A 21,886-nucleotide genomic window follows, 5' to 3' on the forward strand; every position below is an offset into this window, starting at 1 on the left:
TATTTTTATGCTTGAGGTATTCAAGACCAACAATCTTCATCTGAATGATTGTTTCAACTCTGATCTATTCATTTCCGTTGCATGATCAGGTTCAATAGGCAATCAATTGTTGAGTGGTATTACTACTTCATGATTGGAAAGCACATTCCATTCATTCTTTCCTAGAAATCGAAGGTCACTGGAAAATAATATACATGAAGTAATATTTCAATTACAGACATACGTCATGTAAAAGGTAGTATATCACCTTAACGTGTGAAACACTTGTGCCTGAAATTTGTATCTACTGAAAATGGTCAATTAGAATTTCAATGAAACACCTGAATTAAATGAAATTTCAAATAACTATTACAATAGTAAAAGTTTGTAAATGAAATAAAATTAGTAATACATATCTGGATAATAGAAAGTGAAGATAAGAAATTCGAATCAGGCTTCTGAGAATCAAATGAATCATTGCAGATTTTATCCAGTTTTATAACAGACAGAACAAGAAACCATTTTCTAGGTCACCGTTACAAGAAAGACTTGTCTCGGTACCATTACGTCATCGTCCAAATTGACACCAGTAAATCTGCATACTTAGTCATTAACGGGAATTACTTCTTTGTGAACAACACTTGCGTAATTATTCTGCAGAATATACACTTCTTCTTTTCCCGGTGAATTAACTGAACAAAATTATAATAAAATAGACAACATTGTTAGTATCAATATTAGCGATATTAATGAAACATGATTCACGTCGTGTTAAATTTGCTAATGATCCAAGTAGTTCAATATGAATTACAAATCCGTGTTCTCTCAAGAATTTTATTGATTTCCCTGCTGACAATCCTTGTTAACCTTTACGTTTGTCCCCGTTTATTAGCCGGTGACGTTATCCATTTCTTATTCGTGGCACGTCTTGTGTATGACTCTTTCCGCGAGGAAGACACTCGCCAAAAAAAACATGAAAATCGTAGTCAACGAGATTCCAAGAAACTGTATCCAAGCAGTAACGAGTGCTTGTCAATTGTGAAAGTTCAGTTGTTTGTCGGCACACGTCTTAGGCACATAGAGAATACGAGATTTATCAAGAATGATTCAACGATACGGTGTTTAACAATCTTGACCAAGTTTCCTTTCACTCTTCCTTTAACCCGAAATTGGAACACTCTACCGAAACGCGAAGTTTTCTACGTTAGACAAATTTTAATTTATAGGATTGTCTCGAAATTTAACACATTACGTACTGATCACCTTGTAACTTAACAATAATTAAAAATATAGGTGCTGTAATTAAAGTAATTAAGGTAATTCAAATAATTAACAGTAATTAAAAATCAAAGTATAATCCTCGCCTCCAAATTAAAAATTACCATACTACCTGAAAGGATGGATGATCACTAGCAAAGGGGGTTAATTAGTAGTAAAAGGGGTCAGTCACTAGTAAATATTTAAAATTTTTTTAAATAGATCATTTTTAAGAAAATATTTGATGTACACATATGATATGAAAACCATTCGCCAATCTATGTATTACAGATTTTTCTCTTCAAATATTTTAAATATTCCTTCGCTGCGATATTAATTCAACGTTATTACATCGCGAAATTACTCGCCGCAAGTATTCGATATCCGAATTTCATCGCTTCCTGCAAAACTAAAAAACAAAATCCATACATTTAAAGTTCGTCGACCGTGAGTTTATTGGTGGATCGTTCAGCCTTCGAACTAGCCCGAGAAATCACCCTCTTCCATTTATAGCGATATTTTTATCCCTACATCCTCTATTCCATATTTTCTACCAGCCAGGAAGTTACGTCACGATCGTATTCGAACTGTTATCAACACTTAGAGATATCGAAGACGAGCGAGTCTCATCGGGCAGTTCGATATTTCTCTCGAGAAATGCTGGAGCGTTCGATAAGCAGGGATTGATTTATTCGTGACACAGGCCGAGTATCGGGGCAGGTAGCAGGCTAATATAGCATCCTGGGGAAAATTCACGTTCCCGATCTGACACGGTCGTCTGTTTGCAAGTCTTGCCATCCGTAAACGATATGAAGTAATGGTTAAAAGTACCTTGACTGCAGTTGAAAATAAATCTGACAGAACTACCGGTTCTGTTCGTTCAAAGATATTAGTCGTGTTTATTATTTCCACCGTGTATCTGTCCATTATTTTTACGCGAATTAAGTGATATCCAGGTAGCAATGCGTGACAACTGCATTCCCTATTGGTATTAGCAATTACGAATGAGACAGATGCGATTTTTCATTTAATGACGATACTCTGGCATCATCAAACGCTTCGGAGAGATCGTGGTATACAGGATATCCCATTTAAACTGATACAGAGCTCTTATTCCGAAACTATTAATGATACAAAAAATTGTTTATATGGAAATTGCATGGAAAAAGGGGGCCTATGTTTTGGCCGAAGTGAAAAATCTTTTGCATTATTAGTTTAAGATATATCATGGTCAAGTTTTGTTTTTTAAATGGAATCATATATTTTTTTCAGATCATGTAATAGTGCTTCTCAGGACGAATTCATTAAGCTTTAATGTATATACTCAATTTTAATTAGTTTTCAAGATATAACGTTTACAAATTTTCCGATATTCAGTAGATACGTCTCGGTTTGAATGGCAAGTCGTAAAAGTGGGCCTATTGTTGCGGTAAGTGCCACAGCGGTGTCTACGCTAGGAACGGCAGATCCAAAGAATAACCTGAGAAATAATCTGAAAAAAAAATATATGGTTCCATTTAAAAAACAAAACTTGACCATCATATCTCTCAAACTAATAATGCAAAAGATTTTTCACTTCGACCAATACATAGGCCTCCTTTTTCCATGCAATTTCCATATCAACAATTTTATGTACCATTAATAGTTACAGAATAAGAGCTCTGTATCAGTTTAAATGGGACACCCTGTAGATCAATTAGAATTTTGGTGTTTGAAAATTCTTTTTTATTTGACTATCTTCAAATCTTTTGACTTTATGTTCACAAAAACCTTGATTTTTATTTTTAACATCAAAAGAGTTTGATACAAATCATTTGCAGGGATCTTTTAAAATAATTTCTGTGTTAAGTTGGTTTTTCTGATTTAATGGTATCGAAAGCCTTGATTTTTATTTTCAACATCAGGTATTGATAGAATTCATTCTCGTACATTTTTTGAATTTAATATTTTAAATAAAGTTGTTTAAAAATGATTTGGATCGGATATAAAGTGGATCGCGTATATCGAAGGCCGGTGATGCGATCTGCAGTGATCGATGGAAAATCTCGTTAAATTAATAGCGACTCTTTTTTCCCGGTACTTTTGAAACATCCTTTGAATGGATGCAACTTGAAATTTCTATCGAACGTAACACGCTCGGACTTTTGGCTATTAAGTGGGTACTTTTTACGTTGCGCGTTAATTATCGATGGTGCACGTGATGCAAAAAACTGCATCCCTCTTCTCGGCGTGCCCTGATTTTAATATTTTCACCGCGGTCGGTTGAAAGTCAGCTTCGATTCATTCGAACGTTGCGAGGACGAATTAATTAATATCGTGGCGTGTAAATTGATGGCAAGGTGGGGTCACAGACGTTTGCTTCTGTTTGAACTTGCTAATACTACTCAAACACGAGATCTGAGCCTGATGAAAAGAACTGTCGTATATGAATTTCGACAAAATAAAGTTTCCAGTATTTAAAATTTTTATTATTAATTTCTCTATGACTTAATATTAGATAGAATTTTTTATTTTAACTTTTACAATTTTAAATTCCTTTTTATATTCTATGACCCAAATTACTAATCAAATTATATTTGATGGTTTTAATATATCAATGCTGAAATATTATTTATTTTTCAATTGTAATCAATATTTGATAGATCAGGTATTTCTTGTTTCTCAGTCTCGTGTTATAGAAAAATAAATTAAATTTGTAGTAGTGTTTCGTGCATGAAACTGACTTTTTGTTTTCTTTTTTTTTCTTGTTTAGGTAGAATCGGTGGATTTGGCATTAAAGATCTTGGATAAGTCGCAACTCAGGGGTAAAACGTTGTCTGTTCAGAGGGCAAAGTTTCAAATGAAGGGAGAGGCGTACGATCCAGCCTTGAAACCGAAACGGAAAAAAAAGGATAAGGAACGACAGAAAAAAATCCACGAAAAGTAAGTCGCATTCAGGATCATTTTTTTTTTTCTATTTATTTTTAATTCATTAATATATAATCAAAGTAGCCGTATAAATGGATTATTTCTTTTTTAATGACATCAAAGAGCAGCAAAATTAATATTCGAGGAAAAAAGGATCTTGCTAATTACCGCTCTTTACGTTAAATGAAACTAAATTATGATCGAAAAAGAAATGGAAACCTCATTGAAACCTTTGATACATTTTCAGTATGCATTCTTTAATATTTTATCCCGCATTCCGTTTTTATTTATCATAAAAATTCGTCGCGCAAGCGTTTTTATTTTACAACCTCAAGGGGAATATCATCAAAGAGAAGCGTGTCAGCTTTTTCATCGTCAGAATGCAAGAGGAATCTTTGAACAAGGCGAATTCTCACGCTCGGCTCTCCCGTAAAATTGTATCTTAGAGAATTTCAAGCGTTTCGTGTTTCTTTCCATTCATACCACTTCAGTTCATTCATCTTTTCGTGCTGGCAGCAGTCCGAGGATGCGCGTTATACGTTACTGTTCAATCTCTGAGAAATCGAGACACGCTTCATTCTTACGCTCGATTTACATTAGTTACGGTGTACACGCGTTCTCGACAAATATTGTGCAATGTTCCACAAATTGATTGCCATGGAAAATGACCATCATTGCCAATTAACTATACTTGAAAAATTAAAAGAAAACAATAGAAAAATACTCTTTTTAATAATATAGAATTTCAAATATAAAATTAAAAAATTTAAAACTCTAATTATTCAAAATAGAAATAATTAGAGTTTCAAGCTGTCCATTTTCACTGTGGCATTCAGCGTGTTGACACAAGTATAATGATGGTTATATTGTACCATAGTGACGGAGACAATGCGTATTGTTCCCGAAATTCATCGGTTCCAAATTCTCCATTCAGCACAGGCTTTCTTATCTCCGTTCGTGGTGTCCATAATCATCAGTTAGTCGAGTGTTTGCCGTCTTCATTGGTGCTCATGGTTATCCGGCATAGGACGAGAGGCCAGGGTTCGATGGCCTGAACTTGGTGAAAACCAGTTATTTACGAACGAACCGGGCCCTCCTTGACTGTTCTTTGCCGGAAGTCTTAGCTCTAACGGTCTTTTCGCATTCACGAATCGAATCGGCTATCTAGTTTCCAATTCCAGATGATTTTCTTCCTATCGGTCTGAATGTCGATCGACTACGTCGATACCATAACGATTTCCACGTTTTCAATGTACACGTACTTGCACATGGGGAGAGCGATGAGGTTGAAGAACATTGGCGTAAGTTGGTAGGGGCCAGGGTGAGCTTGCCCCCTTCAGAATTATTGCGTTAATAATAAAAAAAAATTCTTCAGCTGAAAAAAATCTTATCTTAATTCTTAGAATACATAGTGGAACATGATTGAGTAATTAACGTAAAATTTAGAATTTTGTTTATAATTAATGAAAATTATTTTTCACGTTGAAGTTAGAATATTGATCCCTATTACTGTATTTATTTTTTCTTTTAATTAAATTAAATTATTGTATGGAAAGCATTTTTTGAGGGCACATTAACTAGGACAAAATTCACTTTTTCTGTTTTTATTGAAACATAATGAAATATTAATTTATTGAACTCGAAAAAAAATATTTTCATAAAAAGAAAAGATACAAATATTGGTATTAATTCTTAACAGATGAAAATAACGACCCAGAATTTTTTAATTAATTTATTAATGTGCAAGATTGCTTAATGGCTCCTTAATAGGTACTGGTATCCTAGATACGAAAAAAATAGTGTAATTACTTATTATTCTGTAATTAATTATTATTTATTCTAAAATAAATATTTGGGTCATATTGCAAAACGTACAGTAACATCCTTATTGTGTGAAATTATAAATAAAAATTAAGCGACTCTGGACAGTTTTAATAAAGATAAAAGACCTGACCCACACAGAAAAAAAATAATCTACTTATATCTACACCAATGCTGAAGGATCCCCTGAATCGTTGAAATCGTGAGTACAATTTGGATCGGTCTGGTGTTTCGCACGATTGATGGTGGTTGATGGCCGTAAAGCGGTTTAATCTCGTCTGGATGGATTTTAGTAGTGGATGCGTCGATTGTTTTTGTATGCCGAACTGTTGAAATGCTTTGATCAAATGATTGAACAAGTTGTATTGTGTTGAGATCTCGACGTTCAATCCGTTTGATAGTTCGCCATTCAGTTTTGTTTAATTGCTGGACTGTCGTTGCTGAAATGCAGCGTTTAAACAATCGTTTTTCGATAGAAATTTCATCCGATGTTAAAGCTCTTGCTTTTATTTCTTTCAGGTTTAATCTTGTCTTTATCATTTACTAAATTACGTATATACGATAAATTAAATACACTTTAACCTGTTAATTGGGAAATGTTTAAAACGCAATTAAATTCGTCTATAATAATAAAGAGATATGAAACGTTTTTTAATTACTGTATTCATGATACCATTTAATAAAATTGCTTTCCCACGGGAAATATTTACATTTGAGGCAATTAATTAAAAGTGTTGATTTTGAAGGGTGTCACTTTGATCTGTCCAGTGAAAAGCGTACATAATAATATATTAAATAATATTTTTAATGTAAACCTATTTCTGTTTTCGAACCTTAAGTAATTAGTTTTTTATACACTGATAACTGAATGAATTTTAAAAATTTTATTAGCACATCGTTTTATTATTAGAATAAATTATTTTTACGTTTCTCTTAATGGCCATCTCTCGTCATTAATAGTGACATTTTTTATCAGTATTTATTTGAGAGTATAATTTACAATTTGCGCATGACAATTAATTTTAGTTATTCTTTACTGTAAAATTATACAAAATCATTGTCTACAGAGCAATGGAATTTAAGATACAGATATCGTTAAAAATGTGATTAACATTTTAATTGAATGAATCAGACGGGCGATAAACGGTCGAAATTTTACGATGATTTCATTCGTGAATAAAATTAGCGAGATAACACGTTCCAGTTAATTTCCTGTCACTGTAAACATTTGTTTTTCGCGATAAATATGTAACAGGAGCGCGTTTCACAGTTGCCATATATTTGCCCAGTGCTAACATTAACATACTCTTTTTTTATTTTGGCAAAATTCTCCACACGTATCGTAATGAAATGTTATCTAAAAAAACCAGCGTCAATCATACTCGAACTTTTGCAAATTACTTTTCGATGATTGCATAAATTATTACGTGAAACTATATTGAGATCGCTTAACGCATTGAATCATCAATGACCGACGCGACATTTCTAGTTTACGTCATCGAGGTCGTCGTTTTACATAATTCGTTGACAAAAATAACAAGCAGTTCGATTTGAAACTAGAAGTAGGAGCTTCTGAAAATTTTATCGGTTCACTCTAAAATCAATTAAAAATGAAACGGTTACAGAAGTTCCCGCAGGAAAATAGCAGTTCTCGAAATCCTAATTTTGACGATATTAATATTGAAAAAGTGAATAGACTCCAACTTGTATAATATTTAGTTATCCGGGTACTAAGTCTCTCGAGTACTACTCGTTTCCAATCAATAGCCTCTATTTACATCAAATGCATTTTCAATCCCCACTTTCAACATGTGCATCATATTTTTTTATATCTTCCTAATTGATGATACAGTTATGATGAAATCTTCTCGCTCCTGTTCTAACATTCAGAATAGAAATATAAGTAATGTCTAATCACGTACAGTGATTCACTCATGACAATTGTGCAGCGTGCATAATATAGACAGAACTATTGGTCGATGTCTATTTGTGCTATAAAATCACTGTACCACATAGTCATGGCTAGTTCACACCCTGTAGTTTGTAAAAGGCCTCACATACCACCCACTCTTACATCATACCGCATAATGTTCTCCGTAAATAGATGTAATTATCTCGTTACATCTATGCGAACACGTGTCTTAATCTGATACGCTCGTTTTCTTTAATTTATATACAAATTTCGATCATTTATTAAAATTTTATTTGTCCTACGGCATATTGAGCGATTGAAATATTGACCATCGATTTCTGCGTTATTGGCTAAATATAAATTTGGAAGAAAAGTGGTAATTTGAATAAAAATCGGAAAAAAGGATTTGTACTTGCTATGTACATGTTTAATAGAAGTACATATTAAGCACCTGTGATGTGCATCAGAATATTTGAATGAATTAAAGTTTAGTGTTAAAGCTATAAAATTCGAGGCTTTATGACTTTCTGATGAATATGAAACATCATAACGTTAGGAAACCTTGTGCTGCGAAATACAATTTGTGTTTTTTTTTCTGTTTAATAAGTTATTTCAAACTACGGTTTCAAATAGAAAAATATTAACACATTCGTATCGGGAAACGAGAATTCTCGTTTTTTACCCCGATTTATATGAAAAGTTTGTGAAGAATAGCCTGATGCAAATGTGTTAAGTAAATAGACAATCGTTTTGTATTTGGTGAACTTTGATTATTATCAGGAAATCAGGGTATCGAATAGGGATTATTTACAAACAACTATTCAATTTATCTGAAGAAAATATATCAAAGATAAAATAGAGAATTTAGATAATAAAATTTACCTTTGTATCAGTTCAGAATGGAACTGCCATTGACATTGTTTATGATCTCAATTTCTTTTGTTGCAGATTATTCGACTGGAGGCCAGAGCGTCCACTTGGTGAACCGGGAAAGCATGAAAAAGTGGTGATTATAAAAAATCTATTCTCCCCGGAGGACTTTGACAAAGAAGTCGCCTTATTGTTGGAATACCAACAGGATATCAGATCCGAGTGCCTAAAGTGCGGCGATGTCCGAAAGGTTGTTATTTACGATGTAAGTATTGATCCATTCATGTTTCAATTAGCAACTAAAATAATTGGAAATGTAGGGAAAGAAACTTTAAAATAATTAACGTATTTAACATTACGCAGTCTAATTTTTACTAATAATGTAATTTAGGATTTATATTAATTATCTACTTCAGTTAATTAGCTCTGTGATAATTAACAGTTAAATTGAACAAAATATCTATCAGTTAATTAGTTATTGACATTTTAATTAATTTCACTGTTAGGTATTAAATTTAGGTACTGTCATACTAATAACATTCTATTAGTTACGAGGATAGAACATCTCATTAGAAATCCCATTAGCTTGTGTTTTACGAGCCCCATCATTTATGAGGATAGAAGCCATTACCTAAGCACCAAAATCTAGGTCGATTGTTAACACATTCTGTGTCGCGTAGGTCATCGTTGACCTATCAACGATCTTTACATCCGAGCCCTTTGATATCGTTGTTATTAACAACGATAGTATCGCATAATATTTCATAACGTTGTCAAGTAGAATACCGTATCTCCGCAGCACGATCATCCAATCGTAAATCTCCCTAATGATCCATGTAGAGTAGGGCGCTCTTTTATTTAAGTGTCTTGCATCTGCCATTGTGTCCAATATTCAGCATTTTTTTTAATTATTACATGACATGTTTAATAAATTTATTAAATTAAATTTCTTTAAAAGAGGATCTTATAATTACTCTATGAAAAACAAATATTTAAAATAAATTTTGTAAAAATTCCATCTGTAAATTATTTGAAAAATTTTAATAATTCACAAAGAGCGAAATAAAGGTCAAATTAATTAATGACAAACATTTATTTTCAAGAGAACGAGAGTTTTTAGATATACAGTTACATACAGTTTTTAATTGTGAAACAAATTTAAAGGTCAGATTTATTTGCAAACGATAGAAACGGAGCAATTAAAGCTTTGTTTTTCTGCAACTTTATTTTTCAACGTTCTAGTTGTTTGATGGAACAGCGGTGTAACGTTAAATCGGTTCGTTTTTATTGTGCTTATTCTTGCTTTAAGTCCTGTTTTTCTGTTTCAAACATCGTTAAGCTTATTGCTCGTTTCCCGTGCTCAGAAACGATGCATCGTTTTACAAAGCAGATTTCTTTCCTATTACATCATTCCAGTTCTGTTAGTTTCTTCGGAGAACAACGAAAACAGTCTCTCCAAAAGAGTCGAATATTTTTGGGTTCTGGGTCACCTTGAATGATTTATAACCATTTCATAATATTTTGAAATTAGGCAACTTGTTACCTGAAAGTTAGAAAGAACTTTCCGTTGCAATATTATAAATTTCTTATTTGAATTCATTCTGAATTCCACTAATTCGATACAAATATAATCGTATATATTATAAAAACATAAATTGTAGAAAAACATTTGAATAATTTAAACCTACAAAAACATGAAAGTAATTTCTTCACGAATCATAATCAGCTCAGTTTCTCAGAAATCTAACATTTCATAATTTTTCTTTCACTAATTAAACAGAAAAACTATACTCGTGTAAAATAAACTTCAACCAGAGTTCATAAAAAATGATTTTCAGTTCCTCTTAAATTTCATATCGTTCCATTTATCAGAAAGAAATATGAAAAATATTTCACTCAATTTTCAACCGGACATCATACTTTTCAATTTCGTTCGAAAAAAAACTGTCAATCAAACCGAAAACAAATTTTTTATAATAAAAACAAAAGAAGATAGAGAGAAAAGATGAACAAGCAAAATTGGATGCTGGCGTCATGTTACGCCAACTTAATTGAATTTCACGCCATAAATTCGTCCCGGTAGAGGAGTTTCCTGCCGGTACAATCGAGGGATCGATCTCGAAAGGATCGATCAGAATAGTCGAGAGGAAGAAGATGCTCCCTGTGGTAGGACGATCACAAAGAAATCGTTGGAAGGTCCTCCGCGAGGCGACGCAAATAAACCTTCGAAAGGGGATGACCTAACCCCATAAATTCGCAACGAGACACTCCCAGTCGGCGCGTCTCAACCGTGAATCCATTCAATGTCAAAGTGAATTCCATCGTCTGCTATGGGGCCCCTCGGTGTTGCTGCTAGCGAACCAGTGAAAAACGGCTCGAGATCAAAAGCATCGTGCGAAAGGAAATTTCGTGGCTGGCCAATTTACCCGTGATATTCCTCGTACCCGTATTTTCCAGACCGTTTTTGAGACATGTGTGTAACTCGGTAAAAAACTTGGTCGAATGAAAAAATGATCAAAAGACCCGGGACTCGGTTAGGTCGTCGAATTTACCCAACGGTTCAGAGACTATGTTTGTTCGCTCGATTTACAGCGATTCGAGGAACATCGTTTCACTGTAGCTTTCGATTAGGTCCTTTTGTTTGGGCTAATTCTTCTCGTTATATAAATTTGTTCTTCTTTCTGCTTTTTATTTGATCGGTCTATTTATTTATTCGAGTGAGCTTATTTTTAGTTTCTTTTGGGGCTAAAATAATTCTTGGTTAATATTATTGGTCCCATTATGTTTCTTTTTATTTTTAAAAGTATTTTGAAATATCTGGTACACTTAATAGAAGAATCGTAGTGAAATTTAATTCTATCTCGAATTTTCAAAATAGAGACCTAAAAATTGAGGAACTTAAAAATTACCAAGTATTTGGTGTTGCTGATATTATTAAACAGCAGTGTGTATTTATAATGTGTATATCGTGTAGTAAATGATGGATAAGGCGATCAACGAGTCGATTGATCTAACGAGCCAGAACGTGGTGAAAGAATTTCATGTCGCGCACGGGGTCAGACAGCAAAATTAATGTTCAAACCGAAGGCTCATAAATTGTGGTTTAAATCGTGGAGGGGGAAGAAAAGTATTGTGGAGAACTGTGGGCGACGTAGACGGCTTTAAGTCGTAAAACGGGAAGCCTCGGTTTTGTCGTTGCAACAAAGCGCTTGCAATGCAAGTGAAAAGACGACCTCCATCCGTCTTAGTGTGCGGTTAAACGAGCCATTGTTTAATTAACATACGAGTCGCTTTGAAACTAAAATGAGATAGCATTGTATTCTCACACTTGAAGCATCAAATTATGTATAATTTAAGAAAAGTAAAATGTATGTAGAAAATTGACGTGCATAATTACTGTAGGATAGTTTGTTGACGATTGCATTTGAAATTTTTTTAAATAATGTTAAATGGAGATACAGATTTTTAAAATAGCAATTATGGAATATTAGAAACGTTTTTCAAAATTTAATTGAATTATTCTTTTCGGAAATTCAGGTGCTAATGTAAATGATCAGGTACACATAATTAATTGAAATTATATAATTACTAAAATAGTAAATAATTTATTGTGTTAATTTTATACGTCATCTAGTGGTTTGCGACGAGCGAATAAAATAGATAGCTATTTGTTTCAAAAAATAAATGTGTTTTAGAAATAAGGGTCTACAAATTAGGAAACAAAAAAGAAATTTAATTTAATATAAATTTTTGTATTAGTAGATCATCATTTAAGGGCTAATTGTAGATCTTTATGATTTTCAATTAATTTATTAATTTATAGACTGAACATTGTATTATTTTTAACAATACCAAATTATTATAATCACCCTTTACTATTGGTTCTTTATTGAAACAGTACCCTGAGAATTCAAGTGCGATTGTCCTGAATGTTTACAGAGACATCCTGAAGGTGTTGCACAGGTGACATTCCGAGAGCCAGCTGAGGCGCAAGCCTGTGTTCAGTTATTGAACGGTCGTTGGTTCAGCCAGAGGAAAATATCGGCTGAAATCTGGGATGGCAAGACAAAATACAAGTAAGTTTACCCGTCGCTTTACCTCTTTATCGACAATTTTATCAACTCAGTCTGTGACCATCGGCGAGGATAATCTCTCGTCGGTGATGTAACCAACTTTGAGCGAACTCGGTCGATAGCTAACCTACACGTTCCTCCTTTTGAAACTGTTCCGTTCTCATGCTTCACGATTTTCACTTTACCGACACTAGGAAACACAGACAACTACACTTACCTTATAAGCACTTATCTTACATTGTTTATAATGAATTTTAATTTTTATGACTCTTTAAATTGTATTTTTTTATTGGTAGTTTTATTTTAACTTTTGTTAAATTTTATCATTGAACTTACTGGATTTTATAAGTGTGATCTTGTATTTAATTGTATGAATTTATTTACAGTATCTTATGAAACTTTTTAAATTTATTTTATACATAATATTAACTGAAGCTTTATTGAAGTAAACTAAATGGTTTTTTTATTTATCTAAGGAGAATTATTTGAAGAATAACACATTTGATAAATTATCGAGATATTCATAAGTATTACAGATATTTATATGTTTATTTGTATTATAATTATTTCTTTATATAATATTTTTATATATTTATTAAATTGATATTAGTTTGTAATAATCGAAGAAACAGGATTCGACATTGCCGATTTTGATTCTGCACTTCATTATATGTATTTTTTTTTTTTTTTAATTTGCTTATCATTACCTGATTAATTACTGTAATTACAGTCATTCAGTCTTTTTTAAGGTATACTTTTCGTAAGTCAAATTTGTTTTTTTAATTGTTTTAAAGAATTCCAGTTATTCTTATTTGACAGTAGTGAAGCTGATAGTGTACAACCTCCTTCGTATTCAAATCTTAATTAATTACTCTAATTTTTCTTCGATCCTTAAATTAGAGTTTCTTTTATTCCAGTGTAGCTTCATCATCGATTCTCAGATTTCCAGCAAAAACTAAATCATCCAAATAATTTCTTTTTCCTACACATTAATCATTTTTCTTCCTTTTACACTTATTTATTAGTTTCAGCATAATCACGTAATTGCACTATCTTTAAGTTCATTTAACTAATTATCCAACATTTCAGCCAATAATAACAATCCCTTGGATCAATTTCTCGTTCTCAAATAACCATCCATTTCAATCCCTATAGAGTTAAAGACCAATTTCTGAGCATCCGTTTCCTAGCTGCTCATTTTCATTTCAGATTATTCAAGACAATTAAATCAGTCTCTGAAAGTAAAATACAAATGATTGCCAGAGAGGAAGCAAAGAAGATGCTGGCGGTGCTCGTCAAATCGATTTGTTTTTTAGGGTTACAGAGACTGACGCGGAGATCGAAGCCAGAATTGCAAAATGGGACAAGTTTCTGGAGGGCGAGGAGGAGAAGAAAGAGGCTGCCGCGAGGAACGAACAGCGTAGCAATGAAAAATCAATGGCGGAGAAATCTGAGGCTTTCCAAGGAAAAACGGAGCTTCCCGAAACGACGTTGAAAGCATCAGCTGAGAAAACGGAAGCATCCAACGTGGAGGAACCTCGGAAGAAGACGAAAACTGCGGATGAAACGGAAACGTCGTCGAATTCCGATGATTCTGACGAAGGGGATAGAAATAACCAGTAGAATAGAGAAATATTTTAATAAAATGCAATTCATCATTCGGGTGGAAAAATGTTTTGAAAGAATAATTAAGTGTGTAACATAACGTATGCCTGTAAGGGCGAGGGCGCACTATCGAGTTACCCCTTGGCTGCTCGACTTCAGAATAATTAAGTGTAACATTACGATCGCAATTAGAAAACAGAGTACTTTTTTTCCAGGTTACGAGGTAATTGCTTGTAATTTCTCATTGTTGATGACACTGAGTATCATTATACTAGTTGCGCCGTAAGATGTTGCTGTTATTTGGATGAAATAAAAGAAAATAACTTTCTCTGCAGCTTTTGATTCAGTAATTTCCTATTTCTTTCAGCATTGGACTAAATTTTACAGACTATGATTCTAGAAGATTTTATGTATTATTATAATTTTTCAGCATTCTTCATTAATCTTGAGGTACTCCTGATTTCTTAATTATTGATTTTTGATTTTTATAGTAAAATTAATTAGAGAACACAGGTATCGCAAATGGTAATTGTACTCAAAATTTAATTAGAACACATTTAAGGACTTCACATGGATTAAAGGAAAAAAATATTTAGACGCATGGTTTTATTATGTTTGTAATTAAATATTGCAATATTATAATATGAATTTTACACAACGTAATTATACAACGTGACTGCTTTTTCGAAATGGAGCGATTACAAGAAATTGTAAGGTAAGAAAATATTTCTTTTTTTATTTACTTATTATAATATTAGAGTCTTAAGGTTACAGTAATAATTGAAATACCATAGAAATATCTGCGACTTGAAGAAAGTAGCTATGAAAGCATTCTGTATAATTCCCGATCACCTTGAACGTGTTCGTTGATTGTCAACGAGAAATTCCATCGGTTTGAAGGGTTTTCATCATAGATTCTAGTTGGTTGGTTCCCATAGTTGGCTGGACCACTCGTTCCGCGTTTCGCTACAGAAGAGGAGCCGACAGAATCGCGTTTTTTGATAGATCAGCAACAGCCTCTCACGAGCAAAGTCCCACGAACGAGCTCAACACAAAGCTCGCCAGGAATGTCGAAATAGCAAATTAGGGGATTCCAGGAGATTTGCCGTCTCTCTTCCGTTTCTTTCTTCCCCTCGTTCCAACGCTTTGTCCGTGTCCGCTTCAACGTCACGCGGATCCGCGCTCCGTTGCTGCTGATTCCAACCCTTTCAACAAACTTAATCTGGTAATGATCTATTGTTTCGCATTGCTTTTACGAATTATCACACCTGGATGATGATCGTTTCGTCGCTTCGATGATTCTTTTTCAATTTAGAGAATACAATTCTTTGATATTTTTTTTTAAACATCGTCTTTTTAATTATAATTATCATAAAATGCCAATCGACGTGAAATTTAATTAAATTATTCAGAAGATTTTAGATTCATTCTTAAATATAAAGAATTTCTTTGTAACTATACAAACAATATTTGTCATTAATATTTATAGACAAATTTGATTTGGTTGAAATTAATTTTTTTTTTTAAGTACGGAGATTATTGACTGCTAGAATGTGTTGTTTGCACTGCAAGTGACAGAAATGCAACAGTTTCCACATCGGAGAAGGTTGCACAACAAGTATGCTGCAACTACTTCAAAGATCCATATTTAACACAATGGCCGCATAAGTGCATTTCAAGCTTAATCCCCACGGCACAATTATCAATCGTTCGTGAATTGAATTTATAATAGCTGAATAGTTGCAGGTATTCAAGTGGATACTTGGCAGCAAAAACAAATTCTGTTTCTTTCATTAGCGAATTATACTTCACGGTATTGAATAAAAACTCGTGTCGATCTCGCTTTAATTACATGTAACGAGAAAATTCGCATCCTATTACCTCAGGTATCAATGAAATCGCGTGACTTTCAGTTTTTCATGTTTCTAACAAATTTTCCAATTAAATACAAAGTTTTATTTTTATAAATTTGTGTTACAGATATCTATGGTATATTCTTTTATAAATTTCTTAGGCTGTTTGATGCAACATTGTACGTTCGCTAATTGTTGTAATAGATCGTTTTAGTTCAGCTTCATTCTCGAGAAAATTTTTGTTTTAATTGTATTAATTACATCGATTAACCTAGAATGTAGTGTTTCAGTTTAATTATTATTCATTTAGAATCATTTCATTATTCAATGTGATACTTTGACTAATTAGGAAAATTAATTAATTACATTAATTTCAGGTGTCGGTAACTAATGACTATATAGGTAATTAGTGTCTTAAGTATCCAATGAAATTTTCAAATGATTACTTTTTTAATGAAAAATTAATAATATCAATAATTCTTTAAACATCCAACCAACCAAGATACTTGAACTTATCAAAAAGGGTACTCTCCACTCATCACGCATTATGATACTCGATCGAGCAATAATCCAACCCCTATGCCAAGTTCATCCCTCATATCTATATAGCAAAACAAAAATTGCACCAGTTATTACAACGTCCATCTTACACAGACAATCATCATCAAGTTTCACCGTCCTTCTTTCGAAGGACTTTTCAAAGGGCTAACTCGAAAAACCGTGTTCAAGATTCACCGTACATTTGCCCCTTTTCTCTCTCTCTCTCTCTCTCCTGATCTGCATTGTCTACCGTTGATGCAGGGGTGCGCATCCCCTGGTCGAAGCGCGAGGAAGCATATTTCAGACGTCTCGTCCCATTCAGACCGAGTCGAAGGGGGATTGCGACCCCGTTTGGCAATATCACCGACGAATTTAATGCCCAACTATTAACAGCGGGATCCATCCACCTCCTGCATTGTTCGAGTGGCCACGTGCAGGATGACTGCCTCGCGTGCTGGAGAAACGTTTGATCGTCGATCCGGCTCGGTAAGATCGTTCACGGCTAGAGGAGAAGAAAAAAAAAGGTTCCTGCATCGTGTCACACTTGTCGAGGGTTATTGGATTTGGCCCGCGCCATGGGGGGTCCTTCAGGACCTGCCGGGTTACATAGAAGATTAGGCGCCGGGCTACGACACGATTTACCACGGTCAAGTGTCCCCGACACTGTTTGCTCGGGATCGCTTTAATAGTACCCGGTGCAATGTTACTGTTAATCGCATTTATAATGGCTACCAAGGGTGCTTTTTGAAATCTGCCAATTGGTGTTCTTGATAATTCAACTCAAACGTTATTTGACGCGATGGAAAGAGAATAAGTTGTGTGAAATGATTGGAAATTAGAGTGCAATGTTTATTATTTAAGAAGACAAAATTCTTCAATCCCTATCTAATATATTTCCTTTCCATTTCAGAAATATCAACCTTCGCCACCATCGAATCTCCTCGAAGTTCACTGAAATCCGCTCCATTCGAACACTTTCAAAATCATTCCAATTCATCGATTCACAAAAACCATTTTCCACCTGAGAGTATTCAAGTCAATCAAAAAAAAAAAAAAAAAAAAATTCCATGGGAAGACGGAAACGGTAATCCTTCGAGGAGCCAGATTTCCCGGCAGGATCTTTCGAAGGAAAATTCCCAGGAGCAGGCCGTTCGTTTCTCCTCGGAGGCTGTGCTCGCCGTGGCAAATTAAGCTTCCCAAAACACCGCGAAACTGTTAATTAAGCACTCATTATGCGCGCGGCTCGGCTCAGTCGGACCAGGCTTGGGGTTGCGAGCGGCGAAAGGGTGGCGAACCGAGCTGCCTACCAACAGAGAGGCGACGATACCGGCTGTCGAGTAGGAGAAGAGAGGACAAGAAGCCGTAGGAGACGGGAAGAGAGAATGTAGTAGCTGGCCGAGCGAGAAGCAGGAGAGGGAGAGCGATTCTGCGATGAGACTGAAAGAGGAGGAGGAAGGAGAGAGAGAGGAAGGACGGTTTAACCCAAGTAGGAACTTCTTAATACCGGGACGGCAGTCGGGTTCATTGTGGGATCAATACAGAGACGAGCGGGCGTAGGAGTGGCAAACGTTGCCTCATTGGACGTCCTGTTCCCGCACGGTGATTGGCCGGTGGTGGTACTACCAGGAGGCGTTTCCTTTCCAGTTAGCCCCTCTTTTGGGGTGAACGAAAGGGGCAGGTAGGCCCTGACCCTCGCGAGGAAGGAGAGAACACGCGGCAAGTGGAAAAAGACGGAGCTGCGCGGACTGAGCAGTTGGAAAAAGACGGCGCACCGGTCTACGGTGAGGGTGACACGAGGCCGGGGGGTTCAGTCTGTGTTCGCCCATCAGAGACACATCACCAGCCACGATACGGTCCGGTTACGGTCTCTCCTCGCGAGGGTAGCTCCCCTGTAAACCAGGTGTTACACGCTTCTACGTTCTGCTCCTGGACGCGGCGAGCCCTTGAACTTGAACAGTGTCCCCGCATGCTTTTGGACATTTCCTTAATTTCATCGTTTTTATCCCTCCTTCGATCGATCGATCGGTACCCGCGTCAGTGTCGAGGATCAACGAGAAAGTGGAGAACAAGGATTTCAGTGTTTCCCAATCCTTTTGCGACCAGTGCTTGAACCTGTGATCTGTACGATTGGACTGTTTGGAATCGATCAAACTTATTTTGAACCGATCGAAAGCGAGAATTTTTAAGCAAAACAAGGGAAAGAATTGTATAAAATTGCGAGCGTTGAATCAGAGAAAGAAGGTTGAGAAAAAGCGGAGCCAACGGTTCGGCTCCGACCTTGTCAACACGTGCTTCTGAAAACATACAACAAAAACTCCATCCTCGACTTCCGATTCGAACAGTGCTTCGTGTCGTTGCTTCCTAAGCCAGAGCTCAGTGCAAAGGTGACCCGATGTGAATCAAGGAGACCAACATTGTTACGATTACAGTGACCGTTAAGTGTATTATAAAACCAGTCGTGAAGGTGTTTACATGATCGAAAGTCCATTGGTACGAGGAAGTGTTGATTGTTACGGTGCTTGTTTATCAGGGGATCGCCTCGTCCGTATCCTAATACATCTTTGGCAACAGATAAATCAAAGGAATTTAAACTGAAATTCAAAGGTGACCTGACGTCTGCTCGCGAACGGTGCTCGGTGAAGATGCTTAGATCAGCCTGACACGCCGATCATCTCGAACTCGTCGCGTTTTCGGTAGAAGTGAAACCGGAGATCGTCGAACAGTTGATAGATAAAGGTGCGAGTCGAAGTGGACAGGATAGAGGAGGCGAGTGGACAGAGTGGAAATAAAAGATAGTGTACGAACGGGTGGTGCGACGTTCGGGTACGCAAGTCGGCAGGCCGGCTCTGGGGTGCCGGGCCCGGGCGGGGTGATGAGCTGTTCCGAGGTGATGTATCAATATTATCCTTACCTCTACCAGAGGCCACCGCCGCCGCCGCACCCGACCCACCCTCATGCGGCCCCGCACACCCATCCCCACACAAATCCGCATGCGGCCCACCACAGTCCTGCCAGGCCGGCGCCTTTTCAATCCTTCTCCGCGGCCACCGCGACGCATCAGTACGACAGGGTGAGTGAATCAATTATATTTATTTATCTATTTTATAGGGAGAAAGCTTCTTGCCAGAGCATCGTGGAAAGTTTCAATGGTGTTCTCTTGACACCTTCATTGCTCGACTATAAATAACAGACGAGACTATAAGTGTATTAATGATATAGTTATTACATAATGAATGGTTCGATTAGTTTTAACGTGGCACTGAAAGTGTTAATGGTTTCCTGTGCGGGATCATCATGGTATGATGAATCGTGATGATTAAGTTATAGATACTGTCAGTTTCTTGCTTGCTTTTTGAAATAAGACATAGTGGAAAGAATGATGATCCTTTTGTGTGATTAGAAATAATTCTGCTCCGGTGGAATAATATCAAAAGAAAAAGACATGTGTTCTTCATCCTTTAATAACTTGTTGCTTCAGATCGAAATGATTCGTTTCTTTTTCGGAGTACAAAGGTCCTTAGAAAAGGGTTGAAGTTAATTCTGAATTACTAATGGAAGATTTAATCTTCTATATTTTTGCTGATTAAATTCGAATAATAAAGTTTGAAGATTGTGTTTTTTCTAATGCTATCATTTTCACTGTGTTTACACAAGAAGGGTGTAATTACGATCAAATAACACAGTTAACATCAATTTAAAATAACTTCTGCTAACGATACAATAGGATACGCGATTCTCTGATCTCCGACGGCATTCTCCCCGATGCTTTGCAAGAAACTTTCTTTATGATAACAAGTTTAAAACAGGTTTTCGAGGAAAATGGAACTTGTGAGGTCTGAGTCTTGTTTGCTTGTTATTGAGTCTTCATAAAATGATAACAAAGTAAAGTGTCTTCTGTCTAATATCGAGTACCAATTTCGGACTTCATTCGTTTCACTTTTATCTTATCCTTGCAATAAAAGAAATACAAGAACAGATTGCTAGTGAGTAAATACAATAGATTATACGTTTTTTAAATTGTTTATTTACAAAAAGAAATTTTTAAACATAAACTAAAATCGTTGTGATTATACCGATTCAGCAAGGGCACGTTGTTTTTCACCAGGAATATTTCGTGAAAATCGTATAATTTAATAGGCGACACTAATTAATTACGAATTTTAACAACTTCCACTTTCAATAAACATGAAATCGTTAGATGGTATCATTCTTTATAGTCACTATATTATATGACGCTTGGTATCGTCGTTAAAATTCTCATAAAGTCTGTAATGGGGTATAAAATCTGTAAATTGCTCAGCCTATATAATCATTACAATATATTATCGAAATGCCATTTATCAGTTCTAAGAGAATCTCCAATAATCTGTGAAATCATTACATTTTTGATGTTTTAAAATTCGTTTCTGACAATGAGATTTATTTCTCAACTTTAATTTTTATAATAGATAAAAATGTCACTTCACAGAATCTCTTTGCCAAAAAGTCATTTTTATTATTTTAAATAATACAAGTTTCTCAAATAATAAAAAAACGCGAGGATAACATAGATTGAAGCATCTTTTCGCTGAAAAACGATCTACACCGCGAGGATTGAACTACGGGGATTTAGATGTCAACGGGTCGTCAGGACCCGGTTCCTGACACATTATTCATAACCATACGTGCTGTCATACTGGACGTGTATCGCGCGGCTTGTCTCGTCTCGAGATTACAAGCTGGTCGCGTTTCAGCTCGACCCGCCTCTAAAAAGGACCATGACAGCCACCGCATCGACTGGTTGGTTCAGATTTAAAATTCGTTGCTCCTCGAAAACAATGAGATACGCCGATTACGTAACATCCTTGCGGAGGATCTTTGCTTTTATGCTCGTGATTTTCATCTCTTCCTCGTTCGATCCTTTGTATGTTAACATTTTGATGGTCCATCTAATTTTAACATATAATTTCAGTTTATTTTTATTCAGTCAAATATACATTACATTTTCATTTAGAAACTAGTCATTTTGTGACGAACCTCATAGAAGCTTCAAGATATAATTCTTTTAGAAATACAATACAGTGAAACCT

At 35.3% G+C, this 21,886-nt stretch overlaps 2 protein-coding genes across 10 annotated transcripts in view; both read left to right on the forward strand.

The window, feature by feature from the left end:
- The window catches only part of barc (RRM1_TatSF1_like and RRM2_TatSF1_like domain-containing protein barc), a 57,332-nt gene extending 42,580 nt beyond the window's left edge, over positions 1-14,752 (forward strand). For 2 of the 3 annotated variants that reach the window (XM_034334838.2, XM_034334839.2), the window contains exons 4-7: positions 3,989-4,158; positions 8,825-9,011; positions 12,686-12,822; positions 14,136-14,752. In XM_034334838.2, coding sequence (XP_034190729.1) covers positions 3,989-4,158; positions 8,825-9,011; positions 12,686-12,822; positions 14,136-14,442 — 801 coding nt within the window. In that variant the 3' untranslated portion in view covers positions 14,443-14,752. Of the gene's footprint in view, positions 1-3,988; positions 4,159-8,824; positions 9,012-12,685; positions 12,823-14,028 lie in introns of all 3 variants that reach the window. The other variant, XM_076692052.1, reaches the window with a different exon arrangement.
- Positions 14,753-18,006: 3,254 nt separating this feature from the next.
- Positions 18,007-21,886, forward strand: part of vg (transcription factor vestigial) — an 86,868-nt gene continuing 82,988 nt past the window's right edge. For 2 of the 7 annotated variants that reach the window (XM_034334841.2, XM_076692007.1), the window contains exon 1: positions 18,081-19,887. In XM_034334841.2, the coding sequence (XP_034190732.2) occupies positions 19,690-19,887 (198 nt within the window). In that variant the 5' untranslated portion in view covers positions 18,081-19,689. Of the gene's footprint in view, positions 19,888-21,886 lie in introns of all 7 variants that reach the window. The other 5 variants (XM_034334844.2, XM_034334842.2, XM_034334845.2 and 2 more) reach the window with 5 other exon arrangements.

The sequence above is a fragment of the Osmia lignaria genome, chromosome 14 (assembly GCF_051020975.1).
Source record: "Osmia lignaria lignaria isolate PbOS001 chromosome 14, iyOsmLign1, whole genome shotgun sequence".
Taxonomy (NCBI): domain Eukaryota; kingdom Metazoa; phylum Arthropoda; class Insecta; order Hymenoptera; family Megachilidae; genus Osmia; species Osmia lignaria.